At 43.8% G+C, this 22,793-nt stretch overlaps 1 protein-coding gene across 2 annotated transcripts in view; it reads right to left on the bottom strand.

Annotated features, from left to right (window-relative positions):
• CTDP1 (CTD phosphatase subunit 1) overlaps nucleotides 1-22,793 on the bottom strand; it is a 143,269-nt gene that overhangs the window by 120,174 nt on the left and 302 nt on the right. For both annotated transcript variants that reach the window (XM_075585531.1, XM_075585529.1), the window contains exons 1-3: nucleotides 22,225-22,793; nucleotides 4,245-4,328; nucleotides 472-565 (exon numbers count right to left, since the gene is read on the bottom strand). The exon at nucleotides 22,225-22,793 is cut by the window's right edge. In XM_075585531.1, the coding sequence (XP_075441646.1) occupies nucleotides 472-565; nucleotides 4,245-4,328; nucleotides 22,225-22,550 (504 nt within the window). In that variant the 5' untranslated portion in view covers nucleotides 22,551-22,793. The remainder of the gene's footprint in view (nucleotides 1-471; nucleotides 566-4,244; nucleotides 4,329-22,224) is intronic.

Genomic DNA, 22,793 nt, shown 5'->3' with positions numbered 1-22,793 from the left:
CCACGACATCTACTCTTACCAGAAATGTATTTACATTTGTAGAACAGCAAGAGCTGGTGAAAAACTACAGTATTGTATCCAAGGGGCTTACTAACAAATAATTTCAGCGTAGCAAATCAGTGTAGAGATTCACCCCAGGACCAGCAAATCCCAAACACTAGTGCCAGACAGCACAACCGAGTAAGAAACACAACTTTCTGTATCACAAAACAACAAATAGGAGGACACAGATTTTTAAAAACATAGACCACTACAGCCAATGTAAGCATGCAATTTCTATTTTGCAGATAATATTAAGTACACACCAATAAAATACACATTTAATTTTATATATATATATATATATATATATATATATATATATATATATATATATATATATATATATATATATATATATATATATATATATATATATATATATATATATATATATAGACCACATATTAAATTCTACACAGGAATACTTACCTCTGAGCTAACCATGAGTTCTGGGACACTGTGCACCATTGAAACGGTGGCTGTAGATAATGGCACCTGCTGCTTTCCATTCTTGCTTTGTAACCTGAACAAATGAAAGGTTTAGTAAGGGACAAAGCAGCTGATGCACAAGTAAGGTGACTGCACAGATGTAGCAGACTTCATTGTTCTGCCTAGTGTGATGTTGGAACAGTGATATACTACTGCAACACAGCCATTGATTCCTATGGACGGCTGTGTTGAAGCAGTATAAATGCTGCAATATTCTGAATTCTAGTGGGATATGTTGTTATCCGGGAGAAGAATGCAACATTTGTATGTTGCAATATACAATACAAATTTCTCAGTACAGTACTAGAGTGGCCAGAGTTGATTAACTTTTACAGTCCTGTGGTGCATTACAAATAAAGGTCACTTTAACACTTAAAGTTGAAAGCAGGTTATGGTTAAATATTGGTAGATTTTGCCGAGGCACTGCAGCAGGATCAACGTTACTGTGACCAGCTTGGGGAAATAAGAGATACGTATCTCAAGTGTACATGCCCACAATAATGGATGTGTCTGCACACTTGACAGATTATATAGGGCTAAGATGTGTAGGCTTTGGATTCTCATCATTCCTGTATTGCTTCCATGTTTATAGATCTGTATATGGTGCATGCAAAGTATCTCCAGGGTGATTAACCAAGCATTCAAAAAGCTGGTGTCCTCCAAGTATAAAACATATACAGATGTAGGCCCCCCCAGTTCCCTCTGGGTTGTAGACTAAAGCACAGCATATCAAGTTTTTTTTTTTTTTTTTACCCGTGGATCTGGGGAACATAAATCAGGATACATCTGTATGAATAGCATTAAGACACAGTTGTGTATATTTGGTCAACATCTTTTAGCTTGCAACAAAAGAAAAATGGAAATTGTATTTAGGTCTACTAGCTTTACATTCTGCAATAACAGCATCTAGTAAAATCAAAATGATTCCAAGTCTATAGATTTGTTTAAATTGGCACCATGTTTTCCCTCACTTATAGAGGTGTGACTGAGGAGTTTATAGTTCATTAACTCTTTCGCTGCAAAAAAAGCCTGCAACATGATACGTTGGCACAGTCCCTACAAGTTGATTATGTATAGAGAATGGTCGGTGCCATATTTCACCATATTAAGGCAGAGAGAATGAAAGAAAACGTTTTAAGTGTTAAAAAAAAAAAAAAAAAAAAACACGTTTTATTAGTTACTGAAAGGACAGCTTTCCAATATGTTGCTTGTCTTGCGTAAGGAGTATGATCTAAAGAGGAGATACCAGATGAATTATCTCCAGTTTCTGAGAGCTTGCGGGTATCTGTGTGTTTGTTAACTTTATCCAGCTGGTCTCAGGTGTTTTATAGGTTAGTGGCTCCTCCCACTCAGGGTTTAAAGCTCGCCCCTCCCCACTGTCCAAGTAAGCAGGTTTTCTTTTCATGCCGCTGGTTGTGACAGGTTCAATGCCAGGACCATCCTTCCTTTAATTATAGGAGGTAAATAAGGATTTTAATCAGTTAGTGTTAGGACCTGCGATATTATGGTCATGCCTTGAAAGTGGCTCGCAGGCTTATATGCTTTGGACAAAGGGTTAACTAAATTACCCTTTTTTCAAGAGATATATATAGGTATTTCACTGTGTATTTTTGTCACATTGGATGTTGTTCTGGACTTTGTTTCTTGTTTTATACAATTAGCCACGCCCAGTAGCACTCCTTTTGACACATACATACATATATAGTGGTAATTTTGGGGGGCTTTCTGAGAGCCTATTTATGCAAGAGACATATGTGGCACAATCAGCATCTTATCGGATGGCAAATAAGCTTTGTAAAATGTTCTCAAAGGGATAAGGAAATGTTAATATGCCAAAAGCTTTATACCTAATGGGCCATTTTCCTGGCAGTAATTGGCTACTCAGTAATTTAATTGTGAAAATGCTTTAGGCTGAACAGCTGCATTTACTCTTCAATTATCTTACGTAAACGTTGGTGCATTTAGCAGTTGTTCTCAGGATTGTTTATTTCATTTAATGCAAAAAAGGACGTTTGATTGTCTTATAAAATGTGTGTTATACTTCATTTGAACTTTGGTTTAAAAATCGATATGTTCTGAAAGTGTGGTTTCATTTTTTTTTTTGTAGACATACACATACTTGATTTATGACAGTAAGAAAACAGTCTTCCAAGTCAGGGCTGTTATATGGTGGCCGCGTGCGCTCCGCCGTGCGTGCGGCACTTATAAGTGGCTGTGGTTAGTCAGCCTTTCTCTAATAGGGCCGCGCACACGCACGGCAGTGAGCATGGAGCCGGGCGACGAGGGAGAAGATGGGGAAAATGATGATTTCCCGCCGCTGTTATGTGTGTGTGTCTGTGTGTCAAAGCTGCACAATAAAAATAACAACATGTATTTTTTCTTCAATAATATTTAATACATTTTTAACTCACAATCTATACACACATACACTCACACATTACCTTCCAACCCAGTCACTCACAGCATACACACAAAAAGTGTGCGTCACGTGCATGCGCGTTCGTACAGGCGCGCGCACTATATAACGGCCCCAAGAATGAAATGAGAAAACGTTCACGGTCTGCCTAAGACGAATTCAAGACGGAATATGTTCCCAGCGGTACAAGCTAGGTAATATGGGGTCCTATTGGCTGCACCCTGCCTCTGTACTAGAACGCCTGCTCTATAGTATCTATATAAATCAAGGTGGTGCAATTCTAAGGCAAAAGAATAAAAAAAAATGTCAAATACTGTATGTATCAAACGGAAAAATAATCTAACTAAAATCAATATATATTTTTTCTTTGATACATCTGGAGCTTTTGTTTTTGCCCTGATACATTAACTGGTGTCTCCCCAGTGTCTGTGTTGAAGAGGTCATTAAAAGAGCGGCCTGGCTTGAGAACATTGTTCATGCCCAATGTGTGATCTGACCGTACACTGTTCCCAGTCAGCAACACCACACTTGGCTGACATGACACCGAGGTTCTTCGCGTGGCAATTTTAAACTAGCATGGCTGAAACTATAGTGCACATGGCTGGCATCAGGAGATTTGTTTGGGTCAGGGGTGGGAATGCATCATAGGGTAAGGGGAGAATCTATGCAGGGCGAGATGGGGGGCAGAGGGAATAAAAGGTGGGAGAGTTGCAGGTGTGCTGTGGGCAGGAGGAGAGAGTATGTGTCAAGCACAGGGAAAAGGGAGTGGGTGGGGTGGAATTACATGCAGTAGAAAGAATTGGGTGCTGGCACACACAACGTAGAAAAAAATAACGCATGTGATCATATTTTATACATTTTAATCGTTTTTGTGTAGCCATAAAACTTCACTGCATATGAATAGAGGACAAAGTGAAGCTCTATCATCTCACAAGCCTTGGTTCCTCATTGCATTTTTGAGCGTAAAAAGTCAGAGGGCTTCTTCGTTTTATTATCTATTACAGATCCTTCTGGCAGTGAAAGAGCTAAACTCAGCCTAGTGTTATGCCACATAAAAGTCCATTTAAAAAAAAAAAAAAAAAAAAACTGATATACGGCCGAGCCCCAAACCCCCCTCAAAGCAGAGATCGCAGCCCTAATGTACAGATTTGTTTTGCATGACTACCTTTTACAGCTCATGACAGCTGTAATTAGTATGGTCGTCTACAAATATTTTCCAGTGCAACCTCGATTTAAGAGAAAGTAGTCACAAGTTAGAAACAAACCAATATATAAAATGAGGGGGAAAATGACTTACTGTGTCAAGTCCTGACCGCATTCTGCACACAAGCCCTTCATAACCACAGGATGGTTACAGCTCGATAACCTCACTAAAACACCACTGCAAAAAAACAAAAAAAACACAGGGGGGGAAGAAGATTTAGTGCAAGATTTAAAGCAAGGTTTCAAGTGAAACCATCTCCCTAAGATAAGTGAAATGATATACATTAAAAAAAACAAAAAAAACCATTGTAAACCGCTTACCAGATGGCGCTCTTAAGAAAGGGCCACCCCTCCTAGGACCAACGTTAACTAATTCCACTGATCGGTTTATGGGGTTACACAACTGGGTGAGGGATGCTTTTATTACCCTAATCCAGACCTGCACAACTCCAGTCCTCGAGGGCCGCAAACAGGCCAGGTTTTCAGGATATCCCTACTTCAGCACAGCTGGCTCAATTAAGCCAGCTGTGCTGAAATAGGGATATCCTGAAAACCTGGCCTGTTTGCGGCCCTCGAGGACTGGAGTTGTGCAGGCTCGGGGCCCCAATCTGACACCTAGAAGGAATGTTTTTTTTTTTAAGGTTAAACTTGGGAGGGGTTTCATTTCCTTTTGTGCAATGTCACTGTGTGATCCGCCAGTGCTTGGACATAGGGTTGCCAGGTGGCTTGTCCAAAAATACTGGACACCCACGCCTCCCCAAACACATTTAAAAAAAAACCCACCTCCCCAAATACATAAAATATAACCCCACCTCCCCAGTACATTTAAAATATAACCCCACCTCCCCAGTACATTTAAAATATAACCCCACCTCCCCAGTACATTTAAAATATAACCTACATTTAAAAAACGTACCCCCACCTACCCACTACATTTAAAATATACCCCTACCTCCCCAATACATTTAAACTATACCCCAACCTCCCCAATACATTTAAAATATCCCCCATCATCATGATCTCATCTCCCAAGGCAGGCCCACATCACCATCTTATTCCCCCCCCCCATTATCATCTTATTGCCCCATCATCTTCTCACCCTGCCCCCCATCCTTTCACCCTGCCCCCCCCCATCACCTCACCCTGCCCCCCATCCTGTCACCATATCACCCTGCCCCCCCCCCATCCTCTCACCATCTCACCCTGTAGCTCCCCCCCTATCTCACCCTTGCTCCCCCATCCCCCAATCTGTGTCCTTACCTTATTGCCAGGAAGGACACAGACGTCTCTGGGCCGCCGGGGTGTGGACTCCGCCCCAGCTGTCCTCTGATTGGCTCTCCGCTCCTCCAATCAGAGACAGGCTGCACACAGACACACACACACACACACACACACACGAGTGCTCCTGCCCGCTCCCAGTCTCAGTACTTCTCTTTGCACTGCCTGCCCTCGCGCTGCCCTCCGCCAACGCAAAAATGGTAATACCCGACACATGTGTCCGGTATTACCTCCGATTTTATACCAGACAGGCAACGGAATTACCGCCTGTCTGGGTGAAAACCGGACACCCTACTTGTACAGCCAGAGTCACACCTCCCAACCACTGTATTGGTTCTCTGATAAGGACTCCGTGGGATAAGGTAAGGAATACACTTCAAAACACTTCCCTATTCATCTTACGTTTAAAAGAAAGAAAGCAGCCAAGCGTTTGTGATATAGATTTGTTTAGGGATAACAGACACTCTTTTCTGGCAGGACAGACAGGATTGCACAGTTAACCCATTCTTTGCCACAGAGGCATGCAAAGCATTACAATTCCTGGCTTAAACAAATGTATTCATCCTTAATGGTTTGTTTTTACGCTTTTCCTTTCCAGTAGGGACTCAAACAAGCAGTCTGATTTTCAATCATTTGTCTCCTTCACCTCTTTGATGCCACTAGAATTATGCACACACTTCCATATCAGAGAATAGAGAAACACCTCACGTGTGGTAGGGGAGGGTATAATTCTCCTCAGTGACACCAAATAACAAAAAAAAGGAGGAGCCAACAGAAATGACAAAGGTCCAAATTACACGTGCATAAACAAGAATTATAATGGGGGGGGGGGGAGAGAAGAGAAGCCACCAAAAAAAAAAAAAAAAAACATGCACAACTTAATGTAAGGGTTGTTATATTTTAAAAGGCAAATCACACACCCATTTAGGAGTCCTCATTGTAAATGAAGGAGGCCAAAATGGTCAGACATTTGAAAAAGATTTTAAAAATCTGTTTAAAAAAAACGAAAAAAAAACACACATTTGAGGGGACTGCAGCTTTTATAGTTTCTCCATTTCTGAAGCCGGCTTGAATGTCTCCACAGATACGCGTACGAAGATAAAAGCAGTGGTTTATATGCACCGGACAAATCGTGCCCATATCCAGTAAAATCCCTGAGCAGCGTGTAACCATATCTGGTAGAACAAGTTTTATAAGCAATGCACAGAAATATTACCCATATTAGCCGACAAAGCAAATGTGTGTCCATTGAAGAATAAAAGCATTATGTAGTGCATCGCAGGCTGTTCATTGTTAAAGCTGCAGTTCAAGCAATATCCTACACGCTTTTATTTATTTATTTTAATAAATCAGTTCTGTACTATGAGAAAATGCTTGTAGCATTTATAAAAATAAATAAAAATGTTTTTGTTTTGAAGACATTTTTAACGTTTCTAATGTAAGAAGCATTTCCAAAGTGACAGCCCCCTTCCCCTTCTGATAAGCTCTGGCTCTTGAGCCCCGCCCTCTCTCTAGCAGTGCACCAATTGTATCTAGTAACTGCCCAGTCACATAATATTGCTGGACTACATTGCCCACAATGCAGTGCAATTACTGAATGAAATAACTCAAGCAAGGAATCGATTACAGGAGAACGGATCGATCTGCAGCTTAGCTAATCACAATTATTAAGGTTATGGTGGGTACAAAAAAAAAAAAAACTGACAAAAACCCTCAAAAATAAATATATATAGAAATTTATTTTGATAGGTGGTCTAAGATAAGCGGCCACAACCAAAACGCCACCGGAGGACACTTCGCTGCAATGTCAGTCCCCGACAAGCCAGGTCCGCCACACCCAACGGCATGTTTAAATGTCCCGAGTGAAACCGCAACCCTGCGTACACAGCGCATCAGAGCAACCTGTCTAGGCAGTGTAGCAGTCCAGGTCGGAACATTTAAACAAGCAGTTGCCGGAGCAGCAGACCTGGCTTCGCTTGTCGGGTGCTGGAGTGGACGTCACGGCAAAATGTCCATCGGCAGAACGCCAGCGGCATTTTGGTCACAGCCAAACGTCCCATTTTATACCCAGGAGCGGTTGTCCTACCAAAATCTCTTTAAGACCAAACTGGCAGATCGAGGAAGTCACAAAAAAAAAAAATCCCCAGAATAAAATCCTAAAATCTGAAGGCCACTCGCGCCTTGGCTAATGTGAGTGTTCATGACTCAACTATCAGAAAAAAACTGAACAAGAATGGGTGTTCATGGAAGGATAGTCAGGAGGAAACCACTGCTCTCTAAAAAAAAAAAAAAAAAAAAGGAGCATTGCTGCCCATCTGAAGTTCACCAAAGAGCAGCACATAGATGATCCACAAGACTTCTGGAACAATGTCCTCTGGACAGACGACTGAAAAGGTAGAACTTTTTAGCCTTAATGAGATACCTTTTGCATTTAAACAGAAGAACCTCATCCCAAACGTTAAGCATGGTGGTGGGAGTGTGAAGGAGTGTGAAGGAAATCTAATTTCCTCGCCTATGCTTCAGAACCGAGAGGAACCTATTCTCTGCAGAGAAAAACTGAAGCCAAACTGAAGGAAAATCCGTTATTTCCTTCCCCTGGCCTCAGAACCAAAAGGAACCTATTCTCTGCAAAGAAAACTGAAGCCTTGTGACTGGACACAATCTGCACCGTTTGCAGCAGACTTCCCCGGAGAAGTTTTCATGCCCTGCCACTGTTATCTTCGATTTCTGATGAACTTTATCAGGCCTGGAAGACGAACGAAATGAAACATAACGCACGCCAGGTTTCAAATCCTTTGTCTCTATTTATTACTCATAGGGTAATGACTTTTATACAGAAAAAAGAAGATATTGGTTAGAGGCGTAACATAGGCGTATCCTAGGTGTAACATAGGCGTATCCTAGGTGTGTCTTGGGCGTAGCTTTGATTAGAGGCGTGATTTAGGGGCAGGACATATTCGTGGCGTGACTTTTGGGACGTGTCTTTTACAATACAATCAATGTCTTAGCTTATTAATTGTCTGTTATCAAAAGAGACCTTGAGTCTTTAGCAACTATATTACACTATTTTGCTTCTTGCAGAGAACCATTCTATTATATTCTAACTAAAACATCAGGAAATTGACAACACAAAAGTATCTTAGCAATATCCTTAGCAGGAAGAAAAGAAATGTAATTTAGCAGAAACTGTGTGCATTTAGGAATTATATTTCAGCAAAAGGCTGACTACAGAATCTTAACTAGTTATGACCAGACAAAATGGAAGCTTAACATGAGTGCAGATTCTGGCCTGACATATTGGTCCTAACAGAGTGTGATGGTTTGGGGCTGCTTTTCTGCCTTAGTCCGCGCTTATAATGCTGGCGACGATTTTTTTTAAGCCAGGAATATTTGATTTTTCAGGGGCTGGCGCCTCATGTGACAGCCCCTGAACCAATCAATGGCCTGGTCGCCCGCGCGAAATACAACTTTCGCTAGGGGTGACGTCACGCGTCGTGGTCGCAGGCACTATACGCACGGCCTTAGGCTGCGCTTAGTGCTTTCCGACCGCGACGTCACTCCGAAACAAATCCATTGACTCCGTCACAAGCGCTTATAGTAAGCGCGATGGCGAGACAAAAAATTTGGAAGCCAGTAAATTTGCTATATTTGAGAGTCGCCACATGCGACTGTCTCTAAACCAATCAATTTGCGCGGCCCGCCCCCTTTAGTGACGTCACTGGCCTTGTCGCCAGCAACGTCGCTAAAAATAAAATTGCAACTTGCGCGGGTGACGTCATCGGTCACGTTGCCAGCACTATAAGTGCGGCCTTAGGACTTGTTCGCGTTGCCATCATTGACACAACCATGAATTCTGCATTGTATCAGAAGATTCTAGAGGAGAACACCCGTCAGGCCACACCCGTCCATGAGCTGAAGCGAAAGTGAATCATGAAGCAAGACAATGATCCTAAACATACAAGCAGATCTACAAAATAATGGCGGCAAAAGAAATTCTGCGTTTTAGACTGACCTAGTCAAAGTCTAGACCTAAACACCATCGAAATGTTGTGGCAGGACCCGAAGCAGAGCGGTCTATGCTAGTAAGCCATCAAATGTCACTGGAGTTGAAACAGTTCTGCAAGGAGGAATGGGCCAAAATTCCTGAAAAACTATGTGAGAGTCTGACCAGCAGTTACAGGAAACGCTTAGTTGAAGTCATTGCTGCTCAAGGGCGTGCCACCAAGTACTGAATCTAAAGGTTCACATACTTTTCACACATGGATATTGAACGTTAAATCATTTGTGGAACAATAAATGTTTAAAAAGTATCATGTTATTTTATTAAAACTTTCACACAAATTAAACCAGAGAAAGGCTTGCCAAATATCGAACTTTTTCGTTACCTCCAGATCCGAGCTTTTTACAATAAATTCCCAATTCGGCCAGCAAGAACCAATTTTGAGCAGCTGTGTTCTAGAGAAACGGACACAAGGGGACTTACCTCTAGAATGTATAGGGAAGTAATCTGTCCAGAAGGACCCGATGAACCACAACTGAACTACATGACGAAATGGGAGACAAACTTAGGAGAGACTCTAGAGGACAAAGACTGGGCCCACATCCTACAAGCGGCAGCCAAAAGCTCCATCTGCTCAACGTTAAAAGAGAACGCATATAAGGTCATGATGCGCTGGTATCACACCCCACTGAAACTGTCTAAATTTGTCAGTGGATACTCCCCGCTTTGCCCAAAGCAATGTGGGGAGGTAGCCGACTTACTACATATGCTGTGGTCCTGCCCGAAGGTGGTCCCGATTTGGGAAGACATTAGGGAATGGATACAAAGGATTCTCAATTTGGAGATCCCCCTGGACCCGTGGCTGTTCCTCTTGGGCAGGCGGATCCAGGGATTGCCAAAGTCGGCATACAAACTGGTTGCAAATTTTGCAACCGCCACCAGGTGCGAGATCGCAGCAGTGTGGAAACAGCAAGATCTACCAGTAATCCCCAGAATTAGGAACAGAATTTGGCACGTCTGCCAGATGGAACAGTTGACGAGCTGGGTCAACGACACTGGCCTCAATTTCCTAAAAGTCTGGGCGCCGTGGATCGCCCAGACAGACATCCCCGGGCTGGATGCCAGCGCAATTTTGCATTAATAACTATAGATGCGTTCTCTGGTGACTGAGCAGGACTCACGACTACGTAGATACGAGACAGGTAGGACCCCTCCCAGAACCAAGAGATGCGAGAAAGAAGCAACATAGGCGGAGACCAGCTAGCAACAACTAAAAAGGCAGATGCCTGCTGACCCTGGACCTTCCCGCAGAATCTCCCCCCTCCCCGAGTGTGTATACCCGTTGTTGTCATGTCTTGGTCTCGTCGGTCAGGTCTGTCCGTCCTGTGAGTATATGTTGTATGTCCAGCGTTGACTACGAAAGAACACTACCCCAGGTTGTGAGGGGTGGGGTTGAAATGCTTATATGTGTATTATGATGTGAAACAATGGACGGTGTTATAATGTTCAAATTGTATAACCTAATAAAAACTTTGAAGTTGAAAAAAAAAAAGTATCATGTTTTTGTGTCATTTGCTAGATCAGGTTATCTGTTTTTATTATTAGGACTTAGATTAAGATCTAATGACATTTTAGGTTTGAAATATGTGAAAATCCTAAGAGGTTCAAACTTTCGTCACTGTATATTGCTAGAAAACTAAAACAACAATTGAATGACAGGTCAATCCCAAACAACATTTGAATATCTGCATTTGTCTCCCCTGCTGTGAGTAAGATTTTTTGGGGGGTGTTAACTTTTGTATTTGATATTTCAAATACTTAGCTAGAGATTTACACAACATGTTCTGTTCTTCTAAACAAGAGTAGGCAACACTACACCTGAAAAGAGTTGGTGTCATGAAAGATTGTGTACAACTGCAACTATGAAGAACTGTTGTGTGATTAAAAGGAGCAGTTACTCCCCTTTCCCCCCCTCATGAATGCAATAACAGCAGAAGCCAATGCCAATTATAGACTATGGGGACATAGTATAGCACCCCAAACTAGACACCCTCTATAATTTAATATGCCGCTTCGTCCTACAATATAATTACAACACACATCACTTTGAAATGCTCCAAGAACTAGATCGGCCATCACTGGAATCCAGACACAAAGTACATTTTTCCTATCTCGCCTTCAAATACTTCCTGGGCCAGCTACCAGACTATCTGAAGAAGCTCCTCACCCCTACCACATGCAGCATTATCACCTGAGATTTGGCTCTAAAAAACTGTTCACGGTCCCAAGATTCAACAAGGAATCCAGTAGCTCCTCTCCTTTAACAGTGCATCACACAACTGGAACAATCTACCAGACTTCCAAAGCCGCCGCTAATTTATGTTATTTAAAAAGACGTCAGCTCTCACATTCTAATTTTGTCTATAAAACTGTTAAAAACGCCCATAACATATTGTCCTCAACTGTCTATGAAATGTCTTTAAATAAAAACGTGCAACAATGTATTGCCATATGTCTGTACCCAGGACATACTTGAAAACAAGAGGTAACAATGTATTTCCAGGTAAAACATTTCATAAATAAAATATATGCACTGTATTTCATAGTACAGTGCGCCATTTATTTTCCAGTTATAAAGTAAACAAACATGGAGGGGAGACAGCACACAAACATTTACTGACCAGCAATCAGGCAAATGCCCCCGCAAAAAAAAAAAAAACAACGTTACAGGCGATGTTCAAAAGAGTAATACCTGCCACATTGTATACGTGTCGGCGGCCGCTAGCACCGGAACTGACGTCACTATGCGTGGTATCCAAACAGCCTAAGGCTTTGGTCCCGCTGCGGCCGCAGTCCACCAGCTGCTTGCCTCCGGTCTGGATGTCCCCCCTGGCTCCTTCCGGCGTGGCTGACTGCGTGCTGTGACGCGTCAGCCAGCCGGAGCTACAAGGAGCTTGTGGTTTCGGCGAGTGCCGCGTCACGTGACACGCAAGGCAGCCAATCCGATTCCCCCCTCTGCTACGATCACACCCCCGTGCTCCGATCCCCCCCCCCCGTTCCGATCCTTCCAAATCCCCCGTGCTCCGATTCACCCCCCATGGGTATTTGTGTGTGTGCGCGCGAGTGCCTGCGTGAGAAAGGGCTTTTAGAGCCTGAAACGCGTAGGAGGTTGAGTTTTTCTGTATTTTGTTTGTCTTTTTTTCATTTTTATGTAGTTAAATAAACGTTTTTATCCATTTCATACCTGGTGAGCTGAGGGTGCTTTTTTCCTGGACGCTGCAGTCTCATACCAATCCCTATCTTCCTGTATACTGCTTGCCGATTGGAGAGACGCACTGAGGCTGTGAGGGCACGTTATATGGGATTCTCTGCTACACTTACACTACTCGCGGAGTGAGGGTAGCATTCCTGGACGGACCGGAAGTGGACACACACCACCAGCACTCGGGAGCTCCACAGAGTTTGAGAGAAGGAAGCAGCAGCAGACTTGGAGTCTACGACGCCTACGCCCAAGACCGGACAGATACACAGTGTTAACGGAGTGCTACACTACGGGATCAACAGAGGTAATATATTTCCCCTCTGTTTTATGCTTATCCCAGGTAGCGTTGTCCATTGGAACTCCCACACTGCACATTTCTGTCTTCGGCCACTTCTACAAGAACACATGCTGAATTTTCCCTCATGTGCAACCAGTTGTCCAATAAATCATTGACTTTATTATATATATTTTATTGCGCTCCTTTCTGAGCTTTGAGCAGCCTTCGCCTTGGTGCCTGCGTGCGAGCGGCTGTGTGATAGTCCCGCCCCTCACGGCATGGCTGCGCCCCCCCCAACCGTTTTGGCCACGCGCGGAAAAATTCACTGCAGATCGCGGTGCGGGCGCGTGCAGCGGGGCCTTAGCCTAATACAAAAAAACCACTACATTTCATATCAAGGAAAGGCAATGTGGCCCTGAAACGTCGATTTTTGGGGGATGTTTGCCTGATTCCTGGTCAGTAAAGGCAATTTTTGATCACAATGGAAGTATTCTGGTAAAATTTTCTTTACATGCACTAAGAAACCTGAAACAGCGAGTCTGAATGTTTTAGTTGTGGTCTCCCTTCCATGTTAGTTTTCCTGATTACTTGGAAGCCTGGTTACGCTTTTTGGGAGACACGCACCTTATTCCAAGTATGCATATATATTTTGATATCGGGATTCATTTTGATTGACCAGTTGTAAAGTATACAGTAGAAAAAAAAATAGTTGAATTTCTTTTTAGCGTCTTTTGAACAGGTTCCAACATGGCACCATGAAAACACGTTCCATTCAATGTGCCTTCACAAAACATTCATTCTCTCGAGCAATGACACTGGTTTAACTGCTGTTGGGCTGGAAGAGCATTATAATTAAGTAATAATCACCTCAGAACAGGGCAATATTGGCCAGTAATGCCCTGTTCAGAGGGGATTATTATCATTTTAGGCTAAATGTGGGCTTTTTTCTTAAAGAAACTTTTGTATAGTTATATATTTTTTTTAAATTAAAATAAAATGGGAAATACATTAAAAGCACCTCTATATACACTTACGCTGCAGCTATCTATATCCACGCTGCCGCCCCCTGTGTGTGTGTACACACACACACACACACACACACACCTGCTACACCCAAACTCTGCTGCCACACACACACACACACACACACACACTGCAGCTCTACACAAACTGCTGCTACAGCTACAAACACTGCTGCTGCTGACACACACACACACAAAAGACAGAAACTGCAGCTACAAACAAACTGCAGACAGACACTTAGTTTGCAGCTACAAACACACTCTCCCTCTCACTGTGTCCTGCGCGGAGCTCTGTGCATGGAGGGAGGGGGAGGAGTCACTGCCTGGCTACTGCCTCTTGACCAATCCCCTGCCCTGTCTCAGAGCTGTTCTGACAAAGGAAAAGCGGATTGGCTAGAAATAAAAAACTTGACAACCTGCCAAAAATTCTGGCCATTACTGACTGGGTAATGCCCGGAATTTTAACCAGAGTAGGGATTTCAACATTGCCCAGAATTTTACTGCTCTAGGCTGCGGCCAGGCAGGGAGCGAGCGCGCTGGCGCAGTGACGTCACACGCTCTGCTCGGCCGGGAGATTTGTGGACGGCTAGGTTAGCGCGCGCGGGGGTGGGGGAGCCGTGTTGGGCGTGGCCATGACATCACAGAGCTGGTTCACCCTCATTGGGCAAACCACACACATGACGCGCCAGCGGAGCGGCAAATTCAAATTTGCTTGCTTCGGCAAGCAGCCAAGTGCCATGTATGCATGGGCACTCGCTCACACATTGCAGCAATGTGTTTCATCGCGGCCAGTGCGAGCGCCCGCTCAGCGCAACCATTGAAGGGATTAACGTTCTGTACCTGTGATGTGGAGGGTGCGAGTTCACATAGGTAAACAGCACCCGAGTGAGAGCACCACCGGAGGAGAATACGCTTCAGATGTTCCTGCCTTCCACAGAGATGCCCAACTCACTCATTAGGATAGTATTATACATAGAGTGCACAGTTTCCGAGAGTCGCCTGATTGATTTAACCTAGGTTTTCGGGGGATCTCTTTGTAGCACCTGTATGTTCATCCCATGATACACCCCCATCTATGAATTAACACTCATGTAACCTTTTCAATGCTGGGCTGTTATGCAAAGGCTCTGCGATAGTGCTCCAGTCATGTGCCCTTCATTATATTGAATAGCGATGGGATGCCGCCAGGATGGTAAGAATAGCGCTGACCAGAGTGTTTCAGTTGCAGGAGACCCTTTTAACATGAAGGCCAGTGTCTAAGACGAATATGCTCCTACAGTTCAGGGCTGTTAATCGGTGACATTTTATGATCCTTCAGTCTCTGCAAAGGTTGGTTACATTACAAAACGAGGAAAGAAACTGTAGAAAGCATACAAGGCTTGATAAATGGTACAATGGATAGAAGGTTAAAATATAGTCTTTGCATGCATTAAATCTGGTCAGAAAATGCATGTTTTTCCTGTTTTAAATATGAGCAGCTGTTGAGCTAGGGAGCATTAATACAAAATTCAACGTATTGTTAGAAAAATTAAAATATGCATATAAATTTGCTGCAGTCTGAATTATAGGTCAGTCATTAATGCAAAAAGGAATACGTAATAAACTAAAATCGTTTGCATCAACATGCAAATAAGATTATCCAGAGTGTACAAGTCCATTTTTCTTTCTTTACAGCTTTCTTTAGTAGTCTTTCTAAATCCCTATTTATTCCTTCAGCTCTGAAGGGCTGAGACGGCTCTGATATTGGATAACAGAATCTTGTCCATCCTCATGTAGTAGCCACACGAGTTGTGATGCAGACGCACTCTCACAATGCACCACATGGGGACTGCTGTGCTGCATGACATCAAGTTTCAGGCCGTGATTATACCAAAAATACATGTGGCGCACCGCGCAGCGCCAAAACAAACAGTACGCATCCCCGCAAAGCGCCTATACCTACCGCAGCGGTCGTGCTGCTTGCTACTGCAATGCGGGCGACAGTTGAAGCGTTTTCCAAATTTGTTTTCTGGGGGCGACAGCCGTCTCATGTGACACAGCCGTCCAATCAAGAACAGATTTCAGATTTCTTTGCGCGTGCAGAAGAATGTGCTTGTGCACATCGCTCTGCGACGTCTCAAATGTGATCTCACAGATATGCCCGCACACAATGTATCTGTATAATCGGAGCCTCAGGCAGTAGTCGAACAAGCTTCAAGGTCTGCATTCAAAACCAAGGTATTGCCTTAAAAGCCACTTAATATAAAAAAATTTAAAACGAAACCGCATAAATCATTTTCATATTAAAAAACAATTATTAGTTGGAACTGCCTGTTTAAGTAGTATTATAGATTGTAGCATACAATTTAGTAGCATGAAAGTCTGAATGATGAGTTTGGATGTTGGCTACAGATTTGGGTGCCCATACTGAAATAAAATTACACGTTGGTGCCTTTGTGCGCCTCGATTTTTGAAAGAAGAAAATTAGGGCCTTTTGAAAAATGCAAATTGTAGCTCATTACTTCTCAGCATTGGACAAAAAAAAAAAAAAGTGGTGGGGGGGCAGGGGGGAAGAGATCTCCCATTCAGGAAACTATATCCCCAGTGACTGAATGCATTGGGGTTTTGCCATGATCTTAACTAATCTGTTGTGATAAGACGGTTTGTAAACTTTTATATGCAGGTGCATGGTTACTAGAGTATTTATTTCCCTTCTTTTTCGCTACCGATGGCACAGAATTGGATATAATAGGAAGCAATAATTACTAGATAGCATTGGGATTGAACAGATATGTAAAAACCGTTTCTATTTTTACATAAAGTTAAGTAAATTACAAATGAAAAAAGTAGTTAATTTTTTCCCCCCTTTTTTACAAATTGCATGGACCCACATTTGAACCCAGTCTTCTATGGGGATTATTGCCAAATACCCTCTATGCTGCCTGGTCCACAAGTTCAGAGGGGGGGGGGGGGGGGGGGGGGGAAGAAATAATTGTTCTTGTGGTAACAAGTAGAGAAGAATTTATGAATAATTAATAAAGTGCCAGAGGCTTTAAAAAACAAATACAAAAATATAGTCCAAGTATGTTTCAAAAAACAATAACAGTCGAACAGAACAATAGAGATTCTTCGTGAAGGAAATTTTAATAATTACAATTATATTTCGCCCACCAAGAGTCATTCTCGGGGGGGGTCCCATCTGATGAGCGCACTTGCCATGGGAAGGGATAGGAAAAGGACAATTATGGACTTGTCTGCTGAGGCTGGCATAAGGAAGTCCTCTTTGAGTCACACGGCTATGCTCTATTATACCTCAGGCACTTGTAAAGTCTCTTGGGCGCCCTACTTTTCATGTAAAAATAGAAGCCTGCTGGACACTTGTCTCCTGACAAATTCAGTGGCTCAACTTCCATCCAGCTACAACATAAGACTCTTACTCAGAGCCTGCCCAGTTGCAAACTATTCATTTCACATACTGGTTACTTTGCTTTTAACCCCAGTTCAATCAACATTCAGCCTCTGTATTAGGCTGCGTCCACGCTAGCACCGAGAGCGCGGCACTTGCCAACTTTAGTTCCTGCAATTTAAATTGTCCCTTCCCTGCTCATGCAGTGTGTGGGCATGCACGCTCTCCCAAGCTTGGCGCTTGAGACCAAAAAAAGTGACTTTGAAGTGCGCTCAACAAGCCTCCAATGTCCCCCGCGCGCACGCTTGTAAAATAGCCAGGACACCCGGCGCTCATGCTTAGAGAGTTGGTGACATCACCGCTCTCAACCATGAGCGCGGTCAGTGCCAGCAGGGACGCAAAGTTACACTCAATGTAGGAACGTAGCTCCTGCGCAACACGTTACACAAATACCCATTAATAGAAAGAAACAGCAATTCAGACATTTGCTTATAGCCACTTCAACTACTTGTACAGGAGAAATAAAGGCTCCCATTGGGCCCCATACAAAAACGAATGCAATGCTAATAACATTTACAACAAAAGCCATATTTTGTAGGATGCTACAGGAGGGGCTAGTTAAAAAGCAACTTAATACATCCAGTGGCAGCTACTTTAAGAAGTCTCGGCAAAAACACGTTTAAAAAAATAAAAAATAAATAAAAAATGAAGTACTGGAAGGCCAGTAATATAGTGGGCGAGCACGTCTGTGCATGTGACGCACACTTTGTGAGTGTACGGTCCGTGCTGCTGTGAGCAAAGTGCTTGGAAGGGTACTGTGTGTGAGTGTCGTTGGTAGCGGTCTGTGTGTGTGTGTGTCACTTTGAAGTGGTCTGTGTGTCACTGGGGAAGGTGTGTGTGTTATATAATATTTTAAACATTAAAAAAAACACGTGAGAAATAATTTATTAAAATTGTGCAATATATATATATAATCAAAAAATAAATAGATGATACCGTTCTGTGGCTAACGAAATGCTTTTATTTGTCGTTAGCCACAGAACGGTATCATCTATTTATTTTTTGATTATTGAAGCTCGGCTAACACGGTACTGATACCTCTACATGAAAAAAAAAAAAATATATATAATATATATATATATATATATATATATATATATATATATATATATATATACACACAAATGAGCATACAGTAATATTTCCATTTGAGAGATAGATATAGATATAGAGATTTAGATAGACACACACACGACACTGAGCGGTAGCGGCGCGAAAACAGTTTTCACAGTCTTCCCCCTGATCGCCTGGCTCCACGCTCAGGCAAGGTCCCCGCTGGCAACTGCATCGCCCGCTGTGGCGGACGCTGCAGGAACAAGAGCCGCCCCACAATGGCGACGGGCCCGCTGCGAGAGGAGGGCGCCGCGTTGCACCGACAAACTCCAGCTCAAGAGAATTGAGATAAGAACTCGCGACGGAGCGCTAGGCCACGCCCCCTGGCGGTTCAGCCAATGAGGGCGAACCTGCCGGGTGACGTCTCGACTGCGCCCCCGTAGCTCACTGCAGACGGGGGAACTCGGCTGCCCGCTTCGCCAGCCTCGCAGGCGCGCAGCACAGACACTGGTGCCATAGCCTCACTGCCCTAGTATACAATGGCTGGCTAACCACAGCCAACTATAAGTGCCGCGTGCGCCCACTATATTACGGGCCGAAGACGTAACTACAGGCATGAGAAATATGAAGGAAAAAAAAGTTAAAGTTTTTCTTCTACAGGATAAGTGGGACTGCACTCCAAGAATAAAATGCATCTACTTGGCTCTGGCTTTTACATGCACCATTTTTTGTTATTGTACTTGAAATGCAATAATTCAGTACAACAGCATTGTAAGTGTGCCTATTCCGAAGTGTAATAAGTACATTTTGTTTGTGTGTATAAAATATACACATTTATAAAAAGAGAGAAGCTGCAAGATTTCTATCATTTCCAGATATGTGGGACATGTCCCATACTTGTTTCTCGGACATAAACACGGTTGTAAATGATTGCATAAAAGCATAAATATACTTTGACTGCCTTTATGTTCTGTGCAAAAATGCTTTTAAGAGCGCCACAACTTGTACATCATATTCCTTTGCAGTATATTCCTGGGCACGGAGGTGGAAAAGGTGTTGTTGATTCATTCAGCCCCATTTTCAAAATGGGCAAAAAGTACCAATTGCCCACATTTCTAAAATGCAGAGCATTTAGTTAATTTGGAGGAAACGTGGGCAAGTCATCATTCCTACTGAACAACAAAATGTTTTGTTTTTTTTAATAGATTTTGATGGTCACCAATTGTGTTACAAACTTCGAATGTGCACATTAAACAACCACACACAAAAAGGTGCCTAGACATGTTATTTGAGAGATGGATCTCTTCCTGCACGTTAAGTGAAACAGGCCACTTTGTTGTGTGCAAGTTTTTGTTTTTTGTACATGGCAAAGGTATCAGTTTCCTGTGCCCTGATTACCAGTACCAACCTAACCCAATGACGCCGATTATTTCACTCTGTGTGGACGCCATCTTTCCATTCAAACTACAAAACAGTATATATAAACTACAAATGTCAACACAAACTGACAGGTGTCTAACAGTTGCAAATGTCAAAATACTAAATTAAATGCAAGGTTCCGCACACAGACAGCTGGGCAGAAAATACACGGTTTTTGCACAAATTATGTTTTGGACAAAATGGAAGTGCACTGTGACAAGAGGCATACGAGAGTTGTGAGGCTAAATAACAAATACTGTAGTGCCCTAACTTCAGAGATTGAAAGAAGCCTTGTAACATTTTCTTTGTATTGTGCTTAACAGAGTTTAGCCCTAGTGGGATACTTCCCAAGAGAAGCACATGGCAGTGGTTCAGCTGCAGACACGCCTCTTGCCTGTCAGATAGAATTGTTTACTACCAGGGCTCAAAGGAGACCAGTCACTAGAGGAAAACAAGTATGTCCCTTTCTTCCTTCTCTCCGGAGACAGCAGTCCCACAGATGGGAGCAGCAGCAGAATGTGTTTTGGATTAAGTTAACAATCTGCTGCTGCTCTCACTGGTGTGAATAATGTTATCAAACAGTCCTCCCACAAATCCATCCGTACACCCTCTTTCCATTTCTAGGCTACGCACAAATTGTATTAGAAGGAAATGCAAAAGCATCTATTAAGGAATTACGGATAAAACCAGAATAACCATATTGAGTAAAATGGGAATACGACAGTAATAAAGCACTATAATAAAGCACTTTCCCTTAGTGATTTTATCAGCACTAAGAATCTCTTATAAAAAAGAGCAATGTACAGCACAAGCAAATGCATTTTCTAGCACAAAACACCCTCTAGCTGCTGAATCCAATTATTTACACACTCACAGGTCGTGCTCCTCATAATCCTCTCTGACACATGCAAGTTACCACTCCCATCTATGGAATGTAAACAGAGGCTCTTAAATGCAGCACCATATCCAGGTGAACGCTAGAGTCAGCAAGTACCAGAAAACTCAGAATCAGATCCATATTGACCTTTCAAAAACAAACGTACCAGAGGGACCCCCTTCTCTAAAAACGTATCTCCCCTGCACCTTGTTAACAAAACCTTGGGTGACTGCCTACAACTGTGGTTGACAATCTTTTGGGGGTAAGAAGCCCTATTGTGAAATTCTGCAGAACCCTAACCCTCTCTAATAGCGTATCGGAGATCAGATGCATTGTAAGGAACCCCAACCCTCTCTAATATCGTGTCGGAGATCAGATGCATTGTAAGGAACCCCAACCCTCTCTAATAGCGTGTCGGAGATCAGATGCATTGTAAATTCTTCTGTATTTGGTACAATTTCCAAATGACCTGCAAATTACAGGGAACCCAAGTTGAAAAGCACAGGTCTTTAGAATAACTGGGTGTCTAAAATGTACAATAAACTGTCAAATTGGGAATGGAGGGGAAAGAAAAAAAAAAAAGTGATTTCCATACCCTGGGATTAAGGGGTCATTGAGGGATAATCGTATGTTATAGCTATTGTTGACATCGCAGTAAAATGCATCAAATCTAAATATTATAAAAGCCAAAACTCGGTTTAAAAAAAAAAAAACAAGTGTAAAAAGTATTATATTTAACTTAAACAAGTATCATTCTATGGCACATTTTTATCACCTGAGCTTTATAACTTGTCACTGACCCCAATTTTACACTGTCCCAGGATGCCCATTAGGGAGATTTGGAGGGAAATAGGTGTTATCTCCCGCACTCACAAAACACTGAGCCCGGGGATGCTTTTAAATTATTTAAAAAAAAAAAAGTGAAATAAAACGCGTTTCCGCATGTCTGTTTTTCCTTGTAAACATTGAGAGCAGAGAATTACCAAACAGCATCAAGTTATTTCTCCTTATCCCTGGCGGGAATCATCCAACACACACAATCTGAGCTGCCTTCCCCCGCACCTCCTAGTTATCCCTTCCCCAACCCCGGCCCGCACCTCCTTGTTGCCCCTTCCCCAACCCCAGCCCGCACCTCCTAGTTGCCCCAACCCCAGCCCGCACCTCCTAGTTGCCCCTTCCCCAGCCCGCACCTCCTTGTTGCCCCTTCCACAGCCCGCACCTCCTTGTTGCCCCTTCCCCAGCCCGCACCTCCATGTTGCCCCTTCCCCGCACCTCCTAGTTATCCCTTCCCCAGCCCGCACCTCCTTGTTACCCCTTCCCCAGCCCGCACCTCCTTGTTGCCCCTTCCCCGGCCCGCACCTCCTTGTCGCCCCTTCCCCGGCCCGCACCTCCTTGTCGCCCCTTCCCCGGCCCGCACCTCCTTGTTACCCCCGGTCCTTACCCGGCGGGGATGACTTGCCCCGGCTGGGCGCACAGCTCCAGCACCACCCCCACCCGGTCCGACTTGACTTTCCTCTCGGGTGTCCTGTGCGGCCTCCCCGCAGCTCGCCCCTCTTCCTCCTGCTGCTGCGTGCGGGGATCCCTGGCCTCGGCCCCCGGGATCGGGACGCACATGGCCAGCACAGAACCGATCTGCACGGGGCTCCCGGGAGACACCTTCCATTCCAGCAAGCGCAGGGGTCGGGGGCCCGGGCAGCGCACCTCGCACTGGCCCGGCCGGGTCCCCTCATCCTCCTCTTCCTTGGCTCTCCGCTGCATGCTCAGCATCCTCCGCGGGGCCAGGGGGGAGGAAGCCACTCAATGCACCCGGCGGAGCCTGGTCTCTATGGCAACCGCGCGGCACGATGACGCACCACGAGCGGCCGGTCGCGGAGCGCGAAGGGGGGGGGGGGGCAGTGACGTTGAAGCTTGGAGGGAGGTGGAATGGAGGAGGAGCCGTTAGGACGCCCACGCGGCCCCGCCTCTCGATCCCACCGGGGGGTTCTTGAAGCCGAACGATATTTCAGCGCG

This window comes from Ascaphus truei, chromosome 2 (genome assembly GCF_040206685.1).
Source record: "Ascaphus truei isolate aAscTru1 chromosome 2, aAscTru1.hap1, whole genome shotgun sequence".
Classification (NCBI taxonomy): Eukaryota; Metazoa; Chordata; class Amphibia; order Anura; family Ascaphidae; genus Ascaphus; species Ascaphus truei.
Note: the sequence above shows the minus strand (reverse complement) of the source record. Positions and strands in the feature narration are given on the sequence as shown.